The following is a 26,018-nucleotide window of genomic DNA, read 5'->3' on the forward strand; positions in this document are numbered from 1 at the left end:
TATATATAGTTTATATATTCTTTTTATATTATGCAAACAGGCATCATAGGTGAAAGACCATGTTTATTCCATCTCATCTCCATATTTTGTCTTCTGAGCAGCTTTCGAATCCTCTGGATGAGATACTGGAAGAGCAACAAAGAAATGCAAGTATAAAAATCCATCTCTGCAGACTTAATCCATAGGAACTGAAGAACCAAGTTCCTTCAAAATACGTTTTCATCCATATTTAAACAATATCAATGGCGATTTCCATTAGTCCTACCTGTCGGTGGTGGCGGTGATCTGTCTGGGACTTTACCTGTCTCCAGCATCAGCCAAAGGTCTGAGCATTTCTGTGTTTCCCAGCGAGTTACTGCATAACTACAAAATGATGATGCCACTGAGAGAGGAGATTTCAAATAAGGCAGTCAGAAATTGGAGCAAATATCTTTCCAGTCTAACACGAGTATCTAAGAAGTTTAACTTATCACCTATTGATATGAGCAGATTCCACTGTAGGGGGTAGGGGAGTCTCACCTGCAGAGCCTTCTGGATGGCAAAAAACCCTGCGACACCTGTAACACCATCACAGAAGGCGCCTCAGTCAGACAAGCAGGGAAGGGAATGAAAACTTAAAAACTGGAAACACAAAAGTATTTGAAATTTAAGTACATTGCTTTTGCTTTATTGTTCATTGAAAGGTTTTTAGAATATTGCATAAAAACAACAAAATGTTAAGAAGTAATTTTGGGGGTAAAGTAGCTGATTTCTAAAATATAGACTGAGGAGTTCACTGTGGATTTATTTGGGCTATTCATACAGTGGGCAAGCTTTAAATATAAAATCAAAGGAAACTATAGGTGATAAGGAAAGGAAATAAAAGATGAACACATGACAGACAGATACGCCGACACGTTTTAAGCAACAAAGTTACAAGAAAGGAAAGTATTTTTCCATAATAAATCTTTCTTTTCCACACTTATCAGAAGAAATTTTGTCATTTGTACCTGCAGATATATGCACATTCAAACTATAGTTTAGAACGGCATAAACAAAGTGATCCTATACTTCTAATTTTAAGCTTTACTAAATAACCCAAAATGTATCAACTGAAAATTGAAACAGCATGGAATCGCATTAATTTTCTTTACTGAAAAACAGCAACCAAGAAGTGACTAAATATTATTCCAGAGTTTGTACCAGATAGTCAAAGATTACAGCTCCCTCCTGTGGTTAAAAATGCATTGAACTCAAGTTTACTTTCACACAGGTATTAAATTGGCACAAAACAGCTGTAATCCATTTAATAATACAAGGAACAAAAAAGTTAAACACGTGACTATTGTACGTAAGACGCTGCTGAATTACTATTGTTTTTATGTCATGTTCAGGAGAATATTGTAATTAAAACATTACCTAGTGCAAAGGTTCCAGTCCCCTTCATAAAGGCGTGAGACTGACACGCAGCGTAGCTTTGCAACCCCTAAAAGACAAAAAAACAAGACAGAATATCTGATTTTACAGTTTGTTACTCAGTTATATATTAAATAAAACGTCTTTAAAAATCTAGAATTTTATATTCATGACAAAGTCAAATGTCCTCCAGAGATCCGCAACTTCAGACAAAAACAAACAACAGTAATTCTCACGGGGTGTTTTGCTGCTATCGCGTCGTCCACCTTTGTCAGGCCGAGGTTCACCATTTTGACAAGGAGGTTAAAATTACAGGCTTCTGTTAAAAGGATTAAATTCAATCACAACTTATGTCAACACAAAACTCCCCTGCCTACACTGTTATGAAACTTCCGCGTTGAAGAACAAGAAGAGAAGAAAAAGGGCGGCGTGTATAAAACAACAGCGACACTTAAGGGCCGGAAAGTGTTACAACACATTGTTTCTCTACAGTGAAGCGCAGGACGGATCGAAATAAATGTTCGTTAAATTATTGTAATAGTTCCATTATTATGCTAAAGGATTAAGAAACGGAAACGAGAATAATTACATTTATTTATGTGCAAATGTCTAGAGTCAGTCGTTATTTCTTCACATGCTATGTTGTTTCAAAAGGATCATATCTTAAAAACTAAAATTTTTCTAAATGCTCTAATTGCTCTCCAGTGTTTCTGGGCCTTCAACTCAAGAAAAAGTGTTGTGGTGGTTCCCTGAATTTAAGAAGTAGAAGAATATTGAAACAACGCTCATAACTCTTACATTTTTATCCTATTATGTCCATATGAATCAATAACTGAGCACTGACCAACATATGATTTCAAAGATGGCACTTGACAAAATGTAATGTCGGCTAGATGTGTTTATGGCGTTTTTTATGTTTTCATTAATCAGTTTAAACTGCCTCATTGCTGAAACGTGCTATGCAAATAAATGTAATTGATCCAATGTACATTATTGGATTTTTTTGTGACCAGCACAAAGTAGCCCTTACCAACACCAGGAAAATTAATCACATGTGTCTTGACCACATCAACATCAAGTCTATTTAATTTCATCCATCCATTTTCTTGCACCCTTGTCCCTTGGTGGGGTCAAGGGGGGTGCTGGTGCCTCTCCAGATAACGTTCCGGGCGAGAGGCGGGGTCACCCTGGACAGGTTGCCAGTCTGTCGCAGGGCAACACAGAGACACACAGGACACACAACCATGCACACACACACTCACACCTAGGGGCAATTTAGACAGACCAATTAACCTAACAGTCATGTTTTTGGACTGTGGGAGGAAACCGGAGTACCTGGAGAAAACCCACGCACGCACAGGGAGAACATGCAAACTCCATGCAGAAAGACTTGGGCCGGGAATCGAACCAAGAACCTTCTTGCTGCAAGGCAACAGCTCTACCAACTGTGCCACTGTGCAGCCTTCTATTTAATTTATTTATTAGTATTTTAAGTTATTTGAGTTATCTGTCTGAGTGCATTTCTACCTTCCAGTCTGTAGCCAATTAACGTAACAGACGAAGCCAACTAATGTAACATAAAATAGCATTTTAGCTCCAAAAGGGACATTTCTAAAAAAAAAATCTGTTGGCTCATGTCAAGATGTAGTAAGTTATTTGCTGAAGTATGACGCATTTATAACATCTTGCGTTTTCTATCCGTCTAACCATTGATCTGATCTGAAAGAAGGATCTAATTTTGCCTATAGCTTAATCATTGATAGTATTCTAAGTATTCGAATGAATGTAACCATTTTTTAAAATACAGTAACTCCCTTAACAAAAAGAATCAATGCTCACTATAGTGTTAGTATAAGGATGCCATGCTTCAACGATGGCACCTTTGACCTCTCTTCTGACCTCTGACTCAGCACAGGGGCCTGAAACAACCTAAGTATTCTCCTGGAAATAGCGGGAGAACGTGAGCAGAGGAGGCAGATGGAGAAAATTCAACTACTGCTGAGACATAAGTAACAACATGGAAGATAAAGTTACCAAAGAGCCACGGAAAGCAGCTGCACATCTGTTACTGGTTACACAGAGAAAAGAGGAAAAACGTCAGGGATGAGAGCAGGCTTAACAAAGGAGCCTTGTTAAACTCAGCATGGTGACAAACTCAAAGGTTTAAGTTTGATTCACACAAACCGAGTTAAAGCTTATCTACATGTGAAAAATAATACAGGACTGATTGAACGCATTCACTCAAGTGCTGTTGAGAAAATAATACGTTCATGTGAAACATGGAACTTTTTTTTGTTTGTTTTGTTCACAACAAATTTTAAACAGGAACTCAGAGAAATGAGCTGTGGTGCTTTTACTTTTTCATATCTCGTCACATTACAAGCGCAATGTATTTTTCTGTCATAGATGAGCATGGAATAGCACTCGATTTCATATCTGAAGGAAGACTATGTCGTTTTTAGCAATTTGCACGCATCAGAAACAGCTGAAAGTGTCCTCTACCAGCTTTGTTCATCCAAAGAGAGACATTTTCACTCATTTTACAGTGCAATAGCTACGAACGTCAATGTTCAAGTCTGTAACTGATTCCTAATTAGGTCTGGATGTCAACTGGGCCAATAGAACACGTTGTAGCTCTGGCAGCTTCATTACTCATCTCCTTGGACGGTTCATCTTCATCTTAGTCTTTCGGTTTCTGGCTGTTTTTATTTGCTCTGAATTTACCCACCTTTAATCAGACTTTAGCATAGAGATAGGGTTGTAACGATGTGCAGTCTTAAGTTTCCTTAACTTGTAGTAATTTGCACGTTGTTTATTTTTTATCTTATCCATCCACCTCCTCCCCTGACATTAGTACAGGATTCCTTATGACTTTATTTTGATCACTTTTTTGTGTTGTTTGGCTCTCATGCATTTGTTCATCAGTGTTCTCTAACAAACCACTGAGGTCTTCACCGGACAGCTGGATTTATACTTAGGGCAAATTGAAATGTATCATATTTACTAATTCAGTAACTTCTTACAAATGGTTTTCCTTCATTTTATTCAGGGTTAATTTTTTTTTTTTTTATATTTCACCAGTATTAACACCGTTTATGCTGGTGTGTTACTTAAAATCCTAACACACTGAAGTGACAAACTGTAAAAAGGTCTTTTGTGAGGCACTGAACATTGATACATTTGTATGACATTTAGATTGTTTTTAATTCAACAATATTCAAATCCTCTGATGGTAAAATAAAGCAGAAAATCTTAATATTAACGCTATATTTGCTGAATACTATACAATTGTTTTTTTACTCTGAAAGAAGATTTTGTAAAGTGTATCCATTATTTTTAATAAAAGCTGAAATATTGTCACATTTTTCTGTGGGAAACAATAGAAAAGGCTTCCAGTTTGACAAAGAATATTGTTTTGAGCAAACAAATGTACCCATTTTTATATCTAAGAATATTTTAAAAGAAGTTCTAGCCTTGGCGTTCGTTTACACCAGTGCCAACAACCTGCTTGAGACAGATCCCTATTAAAACTGAGCCAAAAGCAGGAACTGAGGTTCATTTAACCTTTATTATAATTTTACAATGGAAAAGCAACTGGCAATTATCTCCAACTCTACTTCCTTTCACATAGTGTAGCTCTTTATTTCTAGGTGATTAATGCTTAATTTTTTTTTTTTAGAAAAACAAAATTTTTGACACAATCTGTACACTCTGGGGGAAAAAAAATAAATTACATCCCTCCCTTCAATCCATGAATGAAATGAACACAAACAGCAGGAACCAAGTTTTAGTGCAGTATTGAAAACCTGTTCAGATTCAGACACAAAATAAGAAAAAAAAAACCAAACTTGCATGTACATGAGCGAAAACACATGCTCAAGTGTTCACACTCCTCGTCTAAGACACAAGAGGACACATTTAATAGGTGTGCATCGCAGGAAATACAAGGAAGGCAGGTAATTGGAGAATAAAGTCCACCAGTTCACTTTTTCTTTTGTAGGAAACAAAAGGCAGACGTTGAGAGCAACCAGTCTCCAAACTTTTCTGTAGCAGGAAATTCAAGTTTTCCCTCTCCCCAAGACGTCCCCCTTTATGGAAGATTTTGTGACAAACAAAGACAGTGTGCAGTGTATTCACTGAAAATAAAATAAAAAAACAACAAAAAAAATGGAAGGGTCAACACTGAGGAGGACTCACTTGGGTATTAGGAAAACACAAAAATCCAGTAGAAGGGAATAAATTTTCAACTCAACCCTAAAGCAGTCAGCTAGAAAAGGTCCCGTTTCTTATATTTACCTTCAAATATTAACACGTTTCACAATCAAGTTATTAAATAAATATATCTCCATAGATTTTCTTCAAAAACAAAAAAAAAAACAAAAGAGGAGCACCCTCTCCAATTAATGCATACAAACCATAAACCTGTAAAAGACCACGGCCGGAGGCAAACAGAGACGAACTGCAAGGAAGGATTTGAACCGGTTAGGAGCAACAAGCGACAGAAACCAAGAGCGGACTTTGGTCAAGATACTTCCTGCGAGTTGTGAGAACATGATTAGTCTGATTCTGCTGCCAATGGGTACTTTTATTTAAACAGGGGGGTGATTGGGAGGGGCGCTTTGAGTAATGTTGAATTTTCAACAACAGGAAAAGATCAGATAAATAATGAAAAAATCCAGCATTGGGTGGGATAAGTAAGAAAATACATGCCTAGTCCAACCAATCAAAGCAAAAATAAGCAGGAAAAAGTTCTAGTAGAAAACTAAGCCTTTATTTTGGCAGCTATTTTTTTTTATAGAACAGTGAAAATATTTTTCAAACCACCAATTTCTGATTAAATAGGACATTTAAAATTGGGTAATATGGCCCCTTTAAGAGCAAAAGAAAAAACATACTTTAAACCTGACCAATGAGCCACCATTTTTAATGTCCTTCAGCACATATTGGCAGTACACACACACACACATACACACACACACACACACACACACCCGCTTTCATTCACCCACACATATGCACTCAATACTGGTAGTGTGATCCAATCGGTGAAATCAGCATAGGTGGGTGGGGGGGAGAGAAGGACGAGACGAGGTGCTTGGGGTGTGATCATGAACGCAGCAGCCATTTAGTTGCATGAGGGCGGTCGGAGACGGAGCGATACAGTGAGAAGGTCCATGTCCTGTTGTACCAGCCGAGCGACAGGTCCTGCAGCCCCGCCGTCCCGCCCGCCCTCCCTCCCTCCGCAGCTAGCGCAGGCGTGGCGGGGTGGAGGAACGAAAGTGGATGACAAGAACGGTCTGTTCGACTGTGGTCCAAAGGAGCTTGTCAAGTTTGTCGGTGAGACAACTCTTCCACCTTCCTCCCCTCACTTAGAAAACTATAGCAGCAGGTTGAGCTCAATGTTCTCCCTCCATGAGAACTATAGAGACAAAAAAAAGAGAAAACAACAAAAAAATTCCCTGCAATCGACATGAAAAGCAAGCTATGGAGAGTTGTGAGTTCTGGGAAGTGGCAGATGTCTTTGCTGTGTTCTTCTTCCCCCTCCTCCATGTCGTTAGCGCCTGAACTGTCAGTCAATCAAACATTGTCTTCTGTCATCGAGTCTCTTGTCAGCAAGTTCATGTTTGTCCCCTCCCCCGACCCTCCCGCAAATCTATCCCTGTCCCTCACCGTTGACCCTCCTCCTCCACCTCCTCCTTCTCTCCCAGTCGAGGGTGAGGGCTGATCACCGTTCGGGCTCCGACTCCAGCGCCAGCACCCGCTTGCGCTCGCGGCACTGCTTCTTGTGGGCGGGCCAGTCCCGCTGCTGACACTGGGAGCCGCAGTAGCGGGCCACCTGGCAGCGGCCGCAGATGTTAAACTCCCGCAGCTGTGGAGAGACGGGGATGAGACGGTCAATATTCCGCCTGCAGGTTTTAGTCTGTCCTATGATGTCGAGCTTACAGAATTTACAGTCCCTTGCGAAAGTAAAATCAAAACGAATCTGAGGGTGTGACGTGAATTTACATTTGGGCAATAACCCTTTGTCAATCAATCTCCCTGTCAGGTTTCTGTGCGTTTGTGAAGCCGTTTGTTCACTAATACGCTCCAACAAACTTATGAGGCCTTCACAGCACAGCTGGGTTTAAACTGATATTAAATCCCACACAGGTGAACCAGGGCTGGGCAATATGGCTTAAAAATAAAATCAACTTTTTTTTTTTTTTTTTAAGATGATCCGATTTTCATCCATTTTTTTCTAGAAGAGAAATTAAAAATGAGCAAAAATATTTTCAAAAAGCACCTTATACTTCAATCATCCCTACTGTGAGTTGGACAGCGGCGTATTAGGGCCCAGCTGCAAAAATGTAGGTTTAATTATGACAATACAGTCATAATATAAGCAAATAGATGTGCAATTTTACCAGAAAAGTAACTTCTTAAAATTATGAGAAAGACGTGATCAGGATCTGTTGTGACGACCTCAGTTCATGAGGTTTTTCTTCGAAATAGATTCAGTTCTTTTCACCATCGTTCCAAATTTTTCCTTCTGATAATTTGATGTTGGGGTGTTACAAGATAATTTATTTCTATTAGATATTAATTATCTGTAAAACATATACCAAAGTATGACATAAGATTCTCTACATTCCTCATTTTGATATTTGTTACTTTCAAGTTGAGGGTTCTCGTAAAATTACTAAGTTTTTATCTGAATATTGCAACTTTATTCTTGTAATTAAAAAAATATTAAAGTTGAAAATTTACGTCATTGAAAAGTTGATGTACATTAAAAGACCAAATGAATAAAAGCTATAAAACATGCTGGTCAAGCAAGATGATAATACTCTGAAATATGGAAACCCAAAGAGCAAATTGCTGAAAAGATATCCTGATAGCTCAAAAGTTTAACCAAAAATTTGATATCGATGTCATTGATTCCTCGCCCAGCCCTAATGTGGTGGAAATGTGGTGTATTACAAAAATTAAAAAGTTCTAGGAGTATGAATACTTCATGCTTCCAAGCAAATCAATTCAGACCAATTCCAAAAATGTAACACCGATCACTTACCCTCCTTTCAATGAGTGAACAAGGGGGGTAATGACACTCATAGTATGTACAGGAGCATTCCTCTTCCTCCACTAACTCCCCGTTAGCATTGTAGTAGCGTGTGCGGCTCAGCTCCAGATACTGCTCCTCCACTGGATCAGCTGGGACCTGCTGGATGGCCAGCCAGTACAGAGATTGCTCTCTGGACAAAAAAAACAAAACAAAACAAAACGTCACAGTTAATGGTTCAATACCAATATCGCTGTTAAATGCTGATACTTATCATCTTACTGGCTGTGTAAGGACTCTGCCACAGATGTAAATAGGTGGTGTTACCTCTGCTTGCTGGAGATCTCCTCTGGCTTGGGGCTCCAGCCCACCGGTACCAGTCGTAGGTTGTCTAGCCGGTTGTCCACCGTCACAGAATTGATGTGGATGACTTGAAAACTGGGGGCAATGCCTCCTCTGTGCTTCTCCCTGGATAAAGACCAACAAGTCAGACGCGTTTCCACCAGTGCACAGGAGGAAAGTAAGCGATATCGTAGGAATACGTCAAGCACTCAAATCTGTAAAGGATGGCGTTACTCTCGTTTATCCAGAAGAGAATGAAAGTTTTATGATCATCTCCATCATGAATACCGTTTAACTTAATAAAAATTTAATCTCCCCCCCTTCCCCAAATAGTGACTGTTATAGTTTGAGTGTTTAAGGATTCCTGACAGACTTTTTCTGAATGTTTCCATACGAAGGAAATGGTGATGTTAATGGCAACAAAAGGTTAAATATTTATTTAAGCATCTTCTTTAACACAGCGTACCATAGACCAGATATGAGAAAATACATCTCAATCATTTTGAAATTAAATATTTCTCTTTGTTGGCTATTCTCGCTTGAATGTGCTAGACGTTTCACCTTGGCGATTATGCAAGAAATTACCCGCAAACAATGCACCAAGGACTCCTCTCCCAAATTATCGAAAGAGACTTTTGTGGAACAATACTTCTGAGTTCTGACTTTATCAGTTTGCGTATAATGTCTTGCTATACTTTTGCTTGTTCTGATGGCCATTTCTGTAAACGTCAATACAAAAAAAATATGTTTCAATCACAAGAATGATTGAGCTATTGAGAATATCCGAGGAGAAAATGTATTATACATGAATTACTCACCACAGCAGCTCATGCAGCGGCCTTCCAGCCCAGCGGCCTTTGCCGATGTCAAAAGCGTAAGCAAAGATTTTTGCACCATTGCCGTCAGCATCTACCTCCATGCGAGCCTGAAAATGAAAAAAAAAAAAGAAAAAAGGAAGTGAGGTAAACAGCCCTCGCTGGTGTTTTGGAGAAATGTGGTGCAGGCCAAAAGGAAACCATTCTGACACTTTACCTCAAAGGCATAGTTTTCAACTAGTGGTATGTCCTGCTCGTCAATCAGAGTGTATTTCGTCTGAAATGAGAAATGCAGAAAAGCTTTAAGTTGCTGCAAGGAAAGAAGTGCTCATCACTGCCTCACTGTGCAGCAAGACAACTAATAAAAAAAATACTTATTCCGCCACAATATTAACAATACTTTTTTTATACTCCAGACACAGGAAGGATATCAATTTTCACCTAATGCATCACAAACCCAAAAGCTCTTTTCTTAACAGAAGAAATGAATCACTACACAATCATTTTTCATTCCCTGAAAAATTCTCCATCCACCTCCAAATGTAGAGAATTTGGAGGTGGACATTTCTAAAGTGAAATGCATGCAGAGGCTGCCATATCAAACTGTTGAAACCAACTATAACAATGCAATGCAGGTGATATGTGCAACATGAATGAAGAGAGTGCAAATTCTGGGAATGGAACCTAAAATTTTAAACACAAACTGCTCGGTTTGTTCAGATGAGTCACGACCAGGCCTTACATAAAGGAGACTCGTTTTAACCAGTTGAGACCCACACGAGCCACCTGACAAACGCGAGATACAGACACACATTAGGTCAGCGCTGGAAATAATGCAATGCACAGGACGCGCATGTCGGTGTCTTCGCACCGGACGCGTCCAATTATGCAACATGACACCCAGTTTCCACTGACAGATCGCAGGGGATGGGTCTTTCAGGTGTAGAAAAATCATGGCCAAATGACAAGTCACTGACTGTCTGGAGGCGGAGGATGCAGGACAGCTTTGACACTGGAATCGGGAGTGTCTTGTGACACCGTCAGCCACAGTTTAACGTCGCGTTTTTGTTGAAAATATAATTGTTTTTTGTAATGCAAGAGCAACAGAACTAGTCTATATATCTAAAGTAGGACATTTGTGACTTGGTGTGGCGTGCCGTTGATTTCCTCATTCGGACACTCCAGTGTTGTCCACATATCAAAGCTAACGTGGTGGTGCTAAAAGCTCCGCCGCAGAATTCTATCTATTACCGTGAAAATACTTGCACAGAAATGATAGAAAAAACGACAGCAGCATTGACAGCTACGGACATAGACACAAAATGACTACATGTGTTGAAACTTGGGACATATTTTCCTGCTAAAAGCTATCCAACGAAAAAGCTATGTGCTAGTGTTAGCTTGAATCCGTGATAGCGGCAGAGTTCAGAGCAGCAGTCTGACTCGGCCGGCTTTTCTAATCCGCTCAAACGCGCATAAAACCGTAGAGCTAGCCGTTTACCGCACACACAGCCGCACTGATATCACTACTGCCTTTTGTTTCTACCGACTAGCCAGCATTAATGAGGTTTTTGATACGTCTTCCGAGTTCCCCGCGGGCCCTCCCCCGGCCGCACATGGCAGTACTGGGATCCAGCTCACCTTCCCGGCTACACGGCCGAGCCGTACGATCCCAAGCTTGAAATCCGACATCAGGGGAACGGACAGTGATGACACAGTGGGCCGTGAGATGCAACCTGCGAGGTTTATTCGGGTGTGAAACCGGACGGGCCAGCCCCTCAGCCCCGCTGCGATACCACCTTTGGGCTAAGTAACGCTTTCCAGCCTTCCGTCTGGCCGCAGCCCAGCCTCGGTGACACACGGCCGCTGGAGAGCAAGAAGCCGAGCGAAACGTCGAGGGAGGGGGGCGGGGTTTAGCAGGAAACCAGACCTACTCATCAGAAAGACCAATCAAATTGACTTTTACTTGCACACAGTCCAATCACGTCGGACAATAGAGACGGGTAGCTCGTAAAGACCGCCCATTTAAATTTTTACGTCATGCACTCTCGTGATCACATCCGTTTATTTTCGCGCGAAATGTCAGATGTCTTGATCCCTGACATATTTATTTTGGCGCTGTTGATGTTAGTTTTCAGCAAGTAAAAGATGTAATGGCTGGAATTGACTATAAATTGCGTTTGTTTGGGGTAGGACAAATGAATAAAAGCAGGATTCATAGAATCTGTAAATTACACAAGAAATAAATTGTGTACGTTTAGTTTAGCTGAACTGTTTCCTGTACTTAATGTAGTTAATACAACTCCTATCCTACTGTTGTTGGTTTGACGGCTTTGAATATTGCCTTTATCTTGTCTTTTTCACACTTCATTATTTGAACTCAATGGGGGTGGTACAAAATACAGAAGAGGATTTGGACCACTGAAATTTTTTATTTTATTTTTTTCTCTCAGAATTTTGACTTTAATCTCAGAATTCTAGAATTCTGAGAATTCTGAGAATTAGTGGCCCCAATCTTCTTCCATAACCAAAAACTAAATGTCACATGCTCTTTATCTTTCTGCTGACCTTTTCAGAGGCCAGAACTTTCATGAAGACTCAGGAAAACATTGGTGTCAGACCTGGTATAAATTCATATATTTAAGGGTCTTGAAAATGTCAGCACAAAATTAGCTCCAAAGCACTACTGTAAAATATATATACATATTTAAACAAAAAAAAAAACCAATTCACAACTAATATAAAATTCAGTACACATGTAGCTCCCTAATATATTTAGATTTTTTTTGCCATACATTTTAACTAACTCCCCAAAGTGACTTTTAGATATAGGCTTCAGCTTGGTAAGTGTTTTGATCAGTCACAAAGGATTAACGGCTGTTAAACTCTTGATGAATAGTCACATGAATTATGTCCAATTTTAGCTGACTGAGTCTGCTGAATAATGATGCTAGTGACATCAATGTTTCCCTATACTTGGCAATACTCATTTGCAATAAACCTTATGACTGTTCACAGGACCAAGAGGGTTCCATGATATTTTTTTTCTTATTCGACAGGACAAAACAAATACAAATTTTTTTTTAATGTACCTCTAATATTTCTTGACAAACTATCCATTCATATATCCATCCATTATCTGTACACCCTTGTCCCTAGTGGGGTCGGGAGGGGTTTCTTGACAAACTAATGAATTATAACACATTTTCAGGTCTTGCAATTCAAAGACAAAAACGACAAAAAATAAATTGAGAACTAAGGAATATGAAATTTATCCCTTTTATCCCTCCTCTAATCATACAAAACATTATGTCCACTATGATGAAAATTTCTAGGTGTGAAGGAAGGAATATTAGATATTTTCAATAAATAATGTAATAAATTAAAACTGTGAATGCTATTTCTCACAAATGTATTACATATTTATAATATGTCAACTGTGTTGGTGCTACTCTTAACTTGCAACAAAACAATTCAGCATTTAATATTACTTGTTTTTCCTCAATGAAACATCAATACACTCAAGCTCTTCAAGAAAGTTCAGTATTTAGATAAACTTTATGATGTGCATCAAGACTACAAATACGACTGAAATGTCACAATGTTTATTTTTTTCTTGTGTTTCATTTAAAAAATTACGTGCAGGAAATTTATGTGTGTGTGTCAGTCTCTCATTTGAAGTCAATTAATTTTTTTATATTAAAATAGTAACCGAATAAAACAAATGAGCAGTAATTGACTGATCAGGAATTCTCTGAGAATGAGTCACTGAGCTGTTATCGATTACTCATAAAGAAGGAATCCCTTCATGTCGATTCATTCATTATTTAAAAAGTTTTCAACACCTCATAGCAGTGACGTAATACGCCTAGTCCCGTCATGTGCTCCTATGATCTGTCAGGTGACGAGAATGGGATCATTTGAAACAGTGAAACCAGCCAGCGCCCTCTACTGACTTCAAACTGTAGTACAGCTTCAGAAAAGGGTTTTCAGTTGAACTGAAGACAAAAAAAATTATTGAAATATTTTCTTTTCACTAGAAGTAATATTTTAAAATAAACAAAAGTAAAAAGCTCCGATCTGTTAATTTTGGTATTGTTAAATAAAAGCATATTTTAGAACCTAAAATAAAATCTTACTTAAGTTTGTGTCTCTAATTTTAAACAGCATGTGTAGTCAAGAATCAATTTAAATCAGTTAAGCAATGCAAATTATTAGTTGTCTTTATTTCAGATATAAATTAAACAATTGTTTTTGCGTCTAGTTGGAAGAGATTTGGAATTGGGGCACAGAAATAATCACATGTGTAAAAAGAGAAACATCAAGTTAATCTAACAGAGTTTATTGTTTGTGTTTATTGTGGATGTTTTACATTTAGTCATGCATCCTTCCTTCCACACAGTGGACAAAAGCACTTAACCATCCCCTGAGGGGAAACACTTCCGTGTCTTTGCTGGTTTTAACACGTACACAAGAGTTTATTCATCTTGGTCAAACAATGGTTCTCTTGTCCTCAACTCCTTTTTCACCTGCTTTTTGAGCTTGGATGTATTCAAATTACCTTTTTTATTGTCTTATTCCAATATGGCGATGATAAACATTGTTGATCATTTTTAGATGTTAAATCTTTAACTTGTTTTAGAGATCAAACTTTTTCTCCTCTCTGCTAACAGCTGACAGAACAGTGGTTTGGGGTGTTTAAGCCACCTTTCATTTTTAAGATTCCTTGAAGCTTACCATGGACCAGAGTGTTGCTCAACTATTTCCAAACCAGCAGTCTCCGAGGAGTGGCTGGATCACTGATCCCCGCGCATTACATGATGAAACCAAGTATCTATCACACCCATCCACCCTGAAAAAAATACAATAAAATGATAAGATGTTCTCTTATTGTATCTAATGCCCAGGAGAAACAAACAGAACATTTTTATCAAGCACGGATAGCAGAAATCTAAAGCCTTGAGCAAAACAATGCACGTGGCAAGAAAGGGAATTTTATGGCCAATCCAGAGCTATTTTTGCTTCCCGTTTTTCTTCTTCCATGTAACGTTTTTGAGGTTGAGATATGATTTCAAATAGTACCAAATATCAAGACAAAGTAAACAGAGCTGAAAATAAATCTACTTTCCATGTTTATGCATTTCTTACTGCATGCCAGCATCTCTAATTATTAAAGTAAAGAGTATTTCTGTGAGATTGTCATAGAGTGGCTTGCAAAGTTATTCACACCGCTTTAACTTTTTCACAATTTGCCAAGATACAAACACAAATTTTAATGTATTTTATGGAATCTAATGTGATACATTCTTAACATAAATGGTGCATAACCGTGAAGCAAAAGATAAAACATCCATCCATCCATCCATCCATCCATCCATCCATCCATCCATCCATCCATCCATCCATCCATCCATCCATCCATCCATCCATCCATCCATCCATNCATCCATCCATCCATCCATCCATCCATCCATCCATCCATCCATCCATCCATCCATCCATCCATCCATCCATCCATCCATCCATCCATCCATCCATTTTCTCCCTTGTCCCTCAGTGGGGTCGGGAGGGTTAAAATAAAACATTATTTTCAAATTGTTTTGAAAAATAAAAAACTTGGGAAGTTCAGTAAGCATTTCTACTCACTCAGCCTCCTTTACTCTGATTACCCTATAAATAAAATCCAATGTGACCAACTGCCTTCAAAACATAATACATTTAACCACTCCAACAGGTTAATCTTAACATAAATCCAGCTATTTTTGGAAGGTTGGAATTATTTATATTACATTTATATTACATTTGTGAGCAAACACCATCATGAAGATCAAGGTTTCAAACCAAACAGGTCAGGGATAAAGCAATGAAGGAGTTTAAAATCAGGTATAGGTAGGCAATGAAACCTCACACCAAGCTTTCAGCATCTCAAGGAGCAATCCATTATAAAACAGAGACTGTGTGGGGCAACGGTACATCCACCAAAACATGGCCATCCACCTTAAGACACTGCAAGGTGAACATAAGCCATCAAGAGAGAAATACAACAAACATGTGGAAAAAGTTTCTCTGCTCTAATGAGACCATAAGTTAAGTTTTGGCATAAAACTAACACTGCACCTCACCACCATCCTCTGTGAAACATGGTGATGGCAGCATTATGCCGTATAGATACTTTTGTATGGTGAGGATGTTGACAAGAGTTGTTAGAAAGATTGATGGAGCCCCTGAAGTTCAGTCGCCTGATGTATAAGGCTGGTATAAACAAAGATTACTTTTTTCCACTTTTCCTTTACACTGCTGGTGCTGTTTTACCACTGAAAAGCCCATTAAAAACACTCTTAAGTTAGTGATTAACCTGAGAAGATGTAAAACAGTAAGCAAAAAAGCTCAAGATGCTATTATCACAAGGATTTTGAACTGGTAACACAAGAATGGCTAAACATAATTTCCACTTAAGTGGATGTAAAAAAAAAAAAAATCATTGCCTGTGGATATTCTTGGTCAAGTCCAGAGCTTAACAGAGTTATCAAACCATGTAGATGTACTAAAAAGTTTGTTCTTTGACTGTTTGTTAAACATTGATATGCGTTTCTGAAACTCTAAAGGCGGTTACAGCTGACGCCCAAGAAAAAAAAAAGAAAAACAGGTGGGACAGAAAGATTTGCTGTCAGCTCTGACCTCTCATGTCCGTGTCACTTCCGTGTTCCGCTCACCTGTTACACCTGTGTCACAGCCGCTGGTCCGCATAGGTGCGACTTTCACAGCTCCGCAGGTGCGCACCTGTTCTCCTATTGTGCCATGACTGAGGGATTTACCGAATGTGACTTAACATGCTCGTCTCCTACTACATCTGTAGAGACCTTAAACGCCGTGAAATGCCTGAAAATTGATCCCGAGCAGCCCATTTTCTCTGTGCTGACCGGCGGTATGAGAGAGCAGCAGCCGGAGCAGGCGGAGGCGGACATTGCCGTGTCCCATCAGAACACCTGCGGCGGTAGCGGCGGGGGAGCCACCTCACCGACGTCCGCCGCCTCTGACACCGAGTCCGGCATCTTCTCCGTGGAAAGCGAGGTCTGCGCGGAGCACGACTCCGAGCTGGACTGGTTCTGCGCCACCGAGAAGAAACTCATCTGCTCCCGCTGCGCCAACGCGGGCCCCTGCCGGGAACACAGCGTGGCCCCGCTGGCCCGCAGAGTCGGCGTCGTCAGGGTAAGGCTTCCCAATCAAATTTAAACTAGTCTCCAACAGCTGCTATTATTTATTTATTTTTCCGACGAATATGCTACTTTCATTTTAGTTAAGAAACCGATTATTTTTTACAGCAATTCGAGTGAGGAATTTGTATTCAAAAGTTTAAAACTATGTGACTTTTATTATCACATTCTGATAGTACCACTGATAAAAGATGGAAACTATTAAGTGTATTTTCCAAGTCAATATTTACCTAAATTTTCTCCTGGGTGTGCCACAGCCTTTCTTTTGCTGATGTGTCTTGTATTTTAGAGGACAGGATTTTCTTGTTGTCCTACCAGCTGGCCTGGTTCAGCATTGTCACCCAAAGGCCCAAACACTGAGCAATCATATGTGTGTCTGTGAATGTGTTTGTTCTTCTCCAGAACCAGCTGGTGGATGTGTGTGAAAAAATCCAGCTGCAGGCCCTGGTCATAGAGAAGTTCATCCAGCAAACACTGACGGCCAAAGAGCAAAAGCTGCAGGTGAGAAATGTTGCTGGTCCCTCAGGGAAACCGGGAGCTGATGCTACAAGTGGAGCCTGTTTTACTAGTAATTAGAAAGCAGGTGTTTCCTAAAAGTGCTTTTCCCTTTAGTCACTTGAGCTATATAGACACGTACTGGGATCCAAGGGCCTCTCAAAGGGCTGGAAACCATTTTAGTTGCCTAATTTACAATAATTCTATGGTTTTGTACTGATTAAAAACAGTTTAGTGCAATGTTTTAAAGGGCTGGCGGGACATTGTGTACTTTTCTGAGCTTTATATTATATTATAATGTTTTCCCCTCATCAAAAACATACCTGGAGTGTTGCTTTGATTATTTCATACATGGTTGAGGATAGGCCTGTCACAATAACAAATTTTGCTGGACGATTAATTGTCTAAAAAATTATTGCGATAAACGATAATATTGTTTCAAGACCTTTTGACACTGATTTAATGGAAATGACTAATAATATATGCGATTTCCTGATAGATACCTTATTTCAAAAGAACACGTTACACTGGAACTGATAAACTAAATAAACAAAACAACCAAAAACAAAAATAAAATGGATTCTCAGGCTCCATTAACAAAAAACGTACTTGAGTAAAAACTAAACAACAGAAAGCGGAAATAAATACTGCATTCAACCAAAAGAATGCAGATTATGAAGTCTGTATTGCCCTTCAGTAATCACTAGATTTAAATAGAGAAAACGGGCACTTCCGACCACCTAATGCAATAGTTCACACTACACCATTTTTTTGCCCCCGTTCTCCCCTTATGACAATCTTAGATCGTTGGCCGATCTAACCGATCATCCTGCGGTGTGTGGTGGGTTACGGTAGATCGTCGTGGCCRCTCCGATCTAAATCAGGGGTTTTTCCCGACTGGGAGCTTAACGCAGCCCGTTGAATGTGACAGGTAGCCAATCAGAAAGCGCGGATTCTCCTCGGCGCTTTCTGAGGGGAAATTACGGAGGGCGGACATTGGAGATGATATGTGGAAACAACATTAATGTTTATTCAACATTTCGTGCAAATAATATAGAAATGACAAGGAGAGGAGTTGGAGCCAAACTGCTTCCTCAGTTGATAAACCCGGTAAGCTGTTCTTCGTTAACGTGACATATATAATGATTTACGCTGACTCTAGCCACATGCATCACAGGTAGATTCTAATAAAGCATTGATTAATGCCGGATTTTAAAATTAGTTAACGGGACTTGTAGCCATTATTTTGTGCCCATGTGGCTGGACACCACACGGCACGACGAACCCGATCGGACCGTCATACCCAGGATTTCTGTCGGCTAATGTGTCTCTCAGGGTTTGAAAATGGGCCGACAACTTGTGTAATGTGCGCTGGACATTAGACTAAGGAAATGAGGAAGGGAGGGTCAGTGGAGAGCACCGGAGCTGAGCCTTTTTCATTCAGCGTCCTCAACAGAAAGAAAAAAGGCCGTAAGAGACGATAAAGACGATAATTAAAATGAGGTCGATAGGTTTAATTTATCGTCCGATTAATTGATTTATCGTTTATCGCGACAGGCCTAGTTGAGGACTCCTTGAATCTCCCACAGCAGCTATTCAGGATTTTTACACAAAGCTTCTCCTTGGAGTTTTAGTCCAAAGTCAAGCTTCCACCACACAGTATCCCTCCCCCACCTCTTTCCCGCAGAGCTCCTCTACACTAGTGACACCAGCGATTAGCAAACACCTCATTAAACTGCGAGTTTAATCAGCTCTTCATATGAACTACTTCTCACTTCAGCGCTCCTAAGAACTGTTGTGATGATGTGCTAATGGCAGAGTGTTGGAAAGAGTAGGAGCTTCTTAAAGAGACAGAGGCCAGTTTCAAGACGATAAATTGTGAAGTAATTTTTTTTTTCCAAGTAATGTTTGATATATACATTTCTATAACAACTAAAGCTAACATTTTTATCTGGCTGTGCGTGTCGGGAAAATACACATCACCCGTTTAAGGAATTTCTTAATTGAGACAATATATGATGGATTGAAGCCTCCATCCGAAAATGGACAAATTGCATCACTCAGACAATAAAAATAATCAACCTAATATACAGCTGTCTGTTGATCTCATCAGTACCCGTACTGATTAATCATCTGTTGTAATATTTCCAATTCCTCTCCTCCTGCAGAAGTCTTAATTTAAAATATACACCAGTTTTGCAGGGTGGAAAATCATTTGACAATTTCTTTCAAATGTGTGTGATTTAGCATTCATTCCAAATATCTTATTTCAAAGGTAACATAGTTGCATCTTTAGTTTTAACATTAGGGTTTATTCGTAGTATGGGTTTATTCGTAACACAATATCAGGGTGTGCAATGTGTGTATCATAAAGATTTGCCTGGACTGCAATACATGTTAGTCTGTTATTTAAGTGACATGCATTCAGACTCTGTGTGCCTGTAATATTTGGTGAAACCTGTTGCTTACTGCAACATAATAGTGTGAAACACACAATAAAGGGGTCAATTCATTAAGAAAATGCAACTACAGTCATTTAGTCCAAAATTGACTTTTCCATAAAACCTTGTTGGAATGAAAATAATAATTTGTTTGCTGTTTGGTGATTGTTTTTATAATATTGTGGAACCCTGCTTTATTTCTTTTCCAACAGTAAGTGTTTGTAGCTGTTTATATTCACACAATCCTAAAGATGTTGCACTAATTAATACAATAACTTGCTAACTCTTGAACTTTTTAACCTTTTATCATGTTACAACTTTATAACCCATCTTTAAACCTCTCCTCATCTTTTCTCTCTAGCCTTACCAAAGTCAAAGGTGCAAAATACAAATGCATTCCGTTCTTTTATGGATTTCAACTGCTATTTCTTTCAACTTTGTGCACTACTTTGTGTTGGTCTATAACATAAAATCCAAACTCAACTGAAGTTTATGGTTGAAATGTGGCAAAATGTTGAAAAAGCCAAAAAGATATAAATACTCGTGCAGCATAGTAGTAGTTATTTTGGTGACCTGGTCATTACCTTCCAACAAAACCAGTGTGACCCCCTTGTACTTATTAACCTGCAAGCACATAATGAGACTTCACATTAGAGGGATCCCCTAGTCATGCTTGTGCAATTTTATAGGTGACCAGTTTGCAAACAAAAAATAAAACAGATTCTTTTACAACGTTAGTGAAGACTCAGACCTGTGAATTCAGATGTTTTAGTTTGTTTGTTTCCACCATCACCTCCTTCTTCTGATTGCCTATGAGCAAATTCCAGATCTTTTTAAGAATATCACAATGTGGAGATTTCAGAAAATTCCCATTTTTATTCAGTGAGTGATTAAAGGTGTTATGTTTCTCTTCAAGGACAAGTCTATCATTTTGTGTTTGTACCTATCAGGGCTAAAAGAGACAATATAATTTTTGTAGTGAAAGAAGCAGAAGTTAATATTACCACTAATTGCAGAGAAACATGAGAGGTAGTGCAGCAAGTTCCCTTTTGAATATTCTCCTCATAAGAGTTGGAAAATTTGTATAAGACATGTCAACAATAAAAAGGCTAAATATCTATAAACCAAGATAAAAAAAGTCCAATTTAACAAAACCTGACATATTAATTAGTGATGCATTACTTAATCAGTAGGCATTAAGTGATGCATTCTTTATGCTAACTAATTGGGTCAGAACAGGTGTTTCCCTCAAATTTTTTATATAAAACATATTTGATTTTCTTTGATCAGGAAATTGTATAAATCTTAGTTAATTAGTAATTTCTGTAGCATGGCAGCCTCACTGGCAAGCGTCTGTCTTGGAAAACGAGACGATATCTCACAGACGGCATAAATGTAATAGGCATATCATTATATTATTACAAAATAATCCTTACGGATTTCTTTGTACACAAAGATTACTTTTGATCCTTGACATTATTACCAGGGTGTGCATACTTAGGCAACCAGATGATTGCAACGTTTTTGTGCATTTAAACTTTCTTGCTTCAATAGATTTGTTTATTTTTCAATTGCATCACACAGCGTAATCATCACATTAAACTCAGTTACTAAGACAGCATATTAACAAATTACTTTGAATGAATTGCAGTTCTTGGAAAGAAAATAAAGCACTATGTAGTTATGTATTGCATTTTATCTGTCCTTGCATTAATCTCCTAATAAGAGTCTTTATTGTGTCTAGAAGCATAAAACCTTAGATTTACAATCAAGTTTATTTAATCGTATTCTCACTGTGTTGCAAGTTAGAGAGGTGTTGTCATCTTGCAGTTTCAAGATGGCTTGCTATACAGTGTAAAAATAAATGCACTACATACAATACATATCAAATACATTGCAAAAAGTCCATGCTGTGTGAATACTTTAACAATGCACTTTAAAAAATGTATCCGAATCAGAAGGAATTTTAATGCAATCAGAAGGAAAAATAACTGATCCTGAAATCTCCGGATCTGCCTCCCATACCTTTTGCCGTGTCTTCACCCAGGCATCGGCGAGCAGGGCGAGGGAGCAGGTGCTCGCGCAGGTCACCGCCGCCCGCGAGGCCCTGGAGGAGGAGGAGCAGCGGCTCCTGGAGCAGGTGCAGAGGGAGGAGGAGCGGGTGGAGCAGTGCCTCCTCACCCAGAGAGCTCACTGGAACCACGCTCTGACGAGTCTGTCGCAAACACGCTCCTGCTTGGTGCACACGCTGACGCACGCCGGCGACGCACAACTGGTGGTGAGAGGCTAGGGGTGTTTATACATGATGGGGTTATGGCAGTGATGGGAAAGTCTTAGGTTCATAAATAACTGCAGGCTGATAAGAGTCATAAACTGCTGAGAGTAATCACTTTCCTCCTGGCTCCTTTTTTTTCCAGACCAGTGTCCAAGAAATTGCTGAAAGGTACTACTTTATTAATATGACTAATATTTGTTCTTATTGACGAGATACTGGAGGTTTTGCTTCACTTCTGATGCTTCTGTGTGTTTGTGTTAGGGTGGAGGAAGCTGATGGAGTCGGGAAGCCCTGTGACACCGACCAGCTCAACTTGAACCCAGCCTGTATCGAGAGTAAGCTGCTGAGGGGCCTCTGGGCAACTGCTCTGCTGCTGGGGCCCAACGGTTTGTAGATTTAATTACAGCCTGGAGATTCAGCAGGAACATGCAAGACGATTGTACAAAATACATTATTCTGTTCAAATTTATTAGCCACCATTTGTGAACAGAGTAAACAGTACTATATATAGTAAATTCACATAGTAAAAGCCAAAACATGTTTTTAATTAATAGTTCAAGAAGGCTAAATGTACCTGTTTTGTTTTCTGTGTTGTTTTTTCTGTAAAAACTTGCATTTAGAAAGTAGCACAAAACTCGACTACTGATCAAAATATTAAAAATGACAAAAATATAGTAGTCATCATCTTTTAAAATATGAAGCTACTAACGTACTTTTTCTCATTTTGCCATAAATGTTAAAATGTCTAAGCTTAAGGACAATTTGTGAAGTATTAAGTGCTTTTTACAATGCACCCCCAGTTTTTGTGTTGTGTGTGTAATAAGATGAAGGTATAAAATTTGTCGTGTGGACCTGTATAAAGATTGAGTAGGTTAGTTTTCGCTGTGACATTACCATGTTGGGGTTTTTTCTATTTTTTTCTACTTTTTGTTGAAAGTTCAGTTCTCTATACAAAGCCTATGAGTGCTCTTTGACCTTCACGTAATTAAAACTTCAATAAAACTCAGAATACATTAGAGATAAGTGAATCTTCATTCCCTCTTCAATGCAGACAGAGTGTCTGCGTAGGATATCATGAGATAAGGTGATGTTATCATTTGGGTTTTGCTATGAATTGCATTTGCTTAAAATCTGTAAAAGTGTTATCTACTATATGTGAGGTATATGTGTTGCATCTCTATGTTTTAACACTTAAACATCAATATTATTTCCAAATGTCCAAATAGTTCAAGGCAGATTGATGTAGCTGGATGTTACATGTGTGAGGATCTCTAGTACATAGAAAAGCGATGATAGAACATTATTTCTTTGGAGTAGAATATTTCCATTGTCATTTAATGGCACGGTAAATTAACAAAAGTTTACATACAGACATACTTATAATCTGAGCATAATTCATATCTTGTGGACTAGTTTGGCTTTATGTTTAGAAACAGCCCAGATTCTGACCCATTTGTTCCTTTCCACACAGCTTATGGATCACCTCTGTTAAAGTTTGATGAGCGCACAGTCAGCCCACTCCTCTCCCTCTCTGAAGACCTACGCACTTTGACCTTCCTCCAAAAGAAGCCCCGCCAGTCTCCCCCATACGACCCGGCTCGCTTCGACTCCTGGCCCAATGCTTTGGGATCTCTGTCCATGTCCTCCAGCACCCACAGCTGGGTAGTGGACGTCGGCAAGAGCGGCGCCTTTAAGGTCGGGGTCTGCTACGCCTCTCTGGAGCGCAAAGGTTCTGGGAATGAGGCGCGGCTAGGCTACAACAGTGAGTCGTGGGTGCTGTGCCGCTATGATGGTGACTATACCTACTGCCATGCAGGGAAGAAGGTTCCCCTGCAGGTGGTGACGAGGCCCCAGCGGATCGGCCTGCTGCTGGACTGGCTGAGCCAGACGCTGCTGTTCTACGAGCCGGACTCTGGCGCCTTGCTGTACTCTGTCACTCAGCCCTTCAATGCTCCGCTGCTTCCGGCGTTTGCTGTGACTGACCGCAGCATCACCATCCTGCACTGAAAGACCACATGAGCATACAAAGGTTTAAAAGCAGAAGGGAGAGACATTTCTGTATCATAGAAATATGATGTGCAGGTGAACAGGAGCTCCGTGCAATAATGAAAACTTCCAACTGCATCAGTTTTCTATTTATTCAAAAATTTTTTCTAATTTCTTTTGTACTGTTTTTAATAATTTTTTAGGCTTACTATTTTTATATGTTGATTATTGTTGTGCTGTTGTAATTATCCATTATGTAATTATTTTGACTGAAGATTGTTTTTTTTTTAATAGAAAGATTTAATAGATTTTTATTCTGTATTATGCAGCGCTTTTAAACGTTATAGATAACAACAATAACACTGGTTGATCCAGACTTTTAAAATCACAGAGCTTGAACACTTGACTACTAATTTAAGCCTGTTTACCTTATGATTAGTAAAGTGATTGTCACTGTTTAATTTTTGTGTTTTTGTTTCTTCTTTTTTTTCGCACTGAAGTATTTCATAAAGGAGATGTTTTTTTTTTCTGTTGTCAGATGCAGCTAACTGGATCACATTAGCAGTGTGTCCTGCAAAACTGCAACTTTTTCCTGCTCTAAAAGTTTATATGTCACCTGCCGATCATAAACACTTGACCTGCATGAATGCAAGAAAAGGCAAATTTTGTAGCAAATTTTCTGATGTTACCATTAGAAATACATAAAATATAGTTCAGTTCACTTCATTTTGGTCAATTATCAACATTAAATAATGTGTTTTATTGTGATGATAGCCCAACACAAAGTAATGCATACTGTAATTGAGAAATGAAAGACTAATAATGCGGGGTTTTTGTTGTTTTTTTTTATTTTTTATTTTTTAGGAAATAAAAAACAAAAACGTGTGGCTTTGCATTTGTATTAGAACCCTTAGTTTAAACCAACCAACATTTGCTAAAAAATAAAAAAAAAAACACTTGTTTGCTGAAAGCAATGCAGGCAACAAAGCAAACATGTGGGAGAAGGTATTCTGGTCAAAAGAGACCAAAACTGCAAAATAACCTAAACACATCATCTTCACGATAAAAACATGCTAGTGAAAGAATCATGTTGTGGGAAAGCTTTTCTTTAAAAGCATACAACACATCTCAGAGTTGTTGAGAAGATGGATGAAGCTAACACAGACCAACCTGGGGGAGGAAATACATTCAGAGGCTGCAAAAGACTCAAGACTAGTAGTGAAAGTTTACTTTCTGGCAGGATAATGACTAAGCATGCAGCTAAATGGTTTGGTGAGAAAAATATTCACATGTTCCAGAGGTCCGACCAAAGCTCTGATGTGCCTCCAATTGAGAATCAGTGGCACGAATTGAAAATCGAGGTTTGCAGATTATCTCCATGCCATCCTTGTGGAGTGAAAACCAGATCTATTCTTTATCAGTATGATTTCATTCCTTTTATTCAGTCCAATTTTCCATGATTCAGCAAAGTTAGTGTGCATAGATAAATGCATTGCAATTTAAATGGAAAAGTTATGTAACTATCAACATATTAAAAAACCAAACAAACATGATTTGGTCAACTGTATTAAGGAGAGATGCCGTGGAAGTTTAGAAAAATCAAAAGTATAGGTAAACGCCTTTATAAACTCTAAAACAGAATTTTTTTGCAGTCAAATTAAATATATTAGTGATCACAAACTACGATTTAAAGATAACCGATACAAGCTTTTTAATATCTAGGAATTATAAATGAGTCAAGTTTATTTACATAGCACATTTCAGCAAAAAGGCAGTTCAAAGTGATTTACTCCACTAAAACATAATGCAGATATTGAAATAAAGCAATAAAACGTCTTGATTCAACAAAAGAAACAAAAAACAGCAGAGAAATATTTACTAATTTACAGAATTTATTTTCAGCTTCAGTAATGTGCTATAAATTGTTGAACATACAGATGGAAAACTTTAATTAAATGTCTATTTTTATAGTTTTCCAGTGCTAGAACACTATAAAAACAGACAGAAGCACTTAAA

At 38.7% G+C, this 26,018-nt stretch overlaps 3 protein-coding genes across 3 annotated transcripts; 1 reads left to right on the plus strand and 2 right to left on the minus strand.

The window, feature by feature from the left end:
* Window positions 1-46: 46 nt before the first annotated feature.
* On the minus strand, window positions 47-1,813 carry tmem141 (transmembrane protein 141). The gene is made up of 5 exons (XM_008424324.2): window positions 1,632-1,813; window positions 1,399-1,465; window positions 474-557; window positions 266-382; window positions 47-125 (listed from the first exon to the last, which is right to left on the minus strand). The coding sequence occupies exons 1-5, from the start codon at window positions 1,683-1,685 to the stop codon at window positions 64-66; spliced, it is 384 nt and encodes a 127-aa protein (XP_008422546.1). The 5' UTR covers window positions 1,686-1,813; the 3' UTR covers window positions 47-63.
* Window positions 1,814-4,944: 3,131 nt separating this feature from the next.
* zmynd19 (zinc finger, MYND-type containing 19) lies at window positions 4,945-11,495 on the minus strand. The gene is made up of 6 exons (XM_008424325.2): window positions 11,233-11,495; window positions 9,809-9,868; window positions 9,595-9,701; window positions 8,762-8,902; window positions 8,447-8,627; window positions 4,945-7,264 (listed from the first exon to the last, which is right to left on the minus strand). Exons 1-6 carry the CDS (start codon window positions 11,281-11,283, stop codon window positions 7,121-7,123), a joined length of 684 nt encoding a protein of 227 aa, XP_008422547.1. The 5' UTR covers window positions 11,284-11,495; the 3' UTR covers window positions 4,945-7,120.
* A 4,705-nt stretch (window positions 11,496-16,200) lies between these two features.
* Window positions 16,201-24,825, plus strand: bspry (B-box and SPRY domain containing). The gene is made up of 6 exons (XM_008424326.2): window positions 16,201-16,800; window positions 17,208-17,306; window positions 21,789-22,019; window positions 22,159-22,184; window positions 22,278-22,402; window positions 23,488-24,825. The coding sequence occupies exons 1-6, from the start codon at window positions 16,390-16,392 to the stop codon at window positions 24,021-24,023; spliced, it is 1,428 nt and encodes a 475-aa protein (XP_008422548.1). The 5' UTR covers window positions 16,201-16,389; the 3' UTR covers window positions 24,024-24,825.
* The last annotated feature ends 1,193 nt before the right edge of the window (window positions 24,826-26,018 follow it).

The sequence above is a fragment of the Poecilia reticulata genome, linkage group LG12 (genome assembly GCF_000633615.1).
Source record: "Poecilia reticulata strain Guanapo linkage group LG12, Guppy_female_1.0+MT, whole genome shotgun sequence".
In the NCBI taxonomy this organism is placed as follows: Eukaryota; Metazoa; Chordata; class Actinopteri; order Cyprinodontiformes; family Poeciliidae; genus Poecilia; species Poecilia reticulata.

Bases quoted from the DNA above. Each gene is read 5' to 3' on its own strand.
- bspry (XM_008424326.2), top strand. From the start codon at position 16,390: ATGACTGAGGGATTTACCGAATGTGACTTAACATGCTCGTCTCCTACT. The intron at 16,801-17,207 runs GTAAGGCTTCCC...GTTCTTCTCCAG, and splicing joins GCAGAGTCGGCGTCGTCAGG to AACCAGCTGGTGGATGTGTG. The intron at 22,185-22,277 runs GTACTACTTTAT...TGTTTGTGTTAG, and splicing joins GTCCAAGAAATTGCTGAAAG to GGTGGAGGAAGCTGATGGAG.
- zmynd19 (XM_008424325.2), bottom strand. From the start codon at position 11,283: ATGTCGGATTTCAAGCTTGGGATCGTACGGCTCGGCCGTGTAGCCGGG. The intron at 9,869-11,232 runs GTGAGCTGGATC...TTCTCATTTCAG, and splicing joins TCGGCCGTGTAGCCGGGAAG to ACGAAATACACTCTGATTGA. The intron at 9,702-9,808 runs GTAAAGTGTCAG...TTTCATTTTCAG, and splicing joins TTGAAAACTATGCCTTTGAG to GCTCGCATGGAGGTAGATGC.
- tmem141 (XM_008424324.2), bottom strand. From the start codon at position 1,685: ATGGTGAACCTCGGCCTGACAAAGGTGGACGACGCGATAGCAGCAAAA. The intron at 1,466-1,631 runs GTGAGAATTACT...TTTGTCTTTTAG, and splicing joins CGATAGCAGCAAAACACCCC to GGGTTGCAAAGCTACGCTGC. The intron at 558-1,398 runs GTAATGTTTTAA...ATGGTGTTACAG, and splicing joins GACTGGAACCTTTGCACTAG to GTGTCGCAGGGTTTTTTGCC.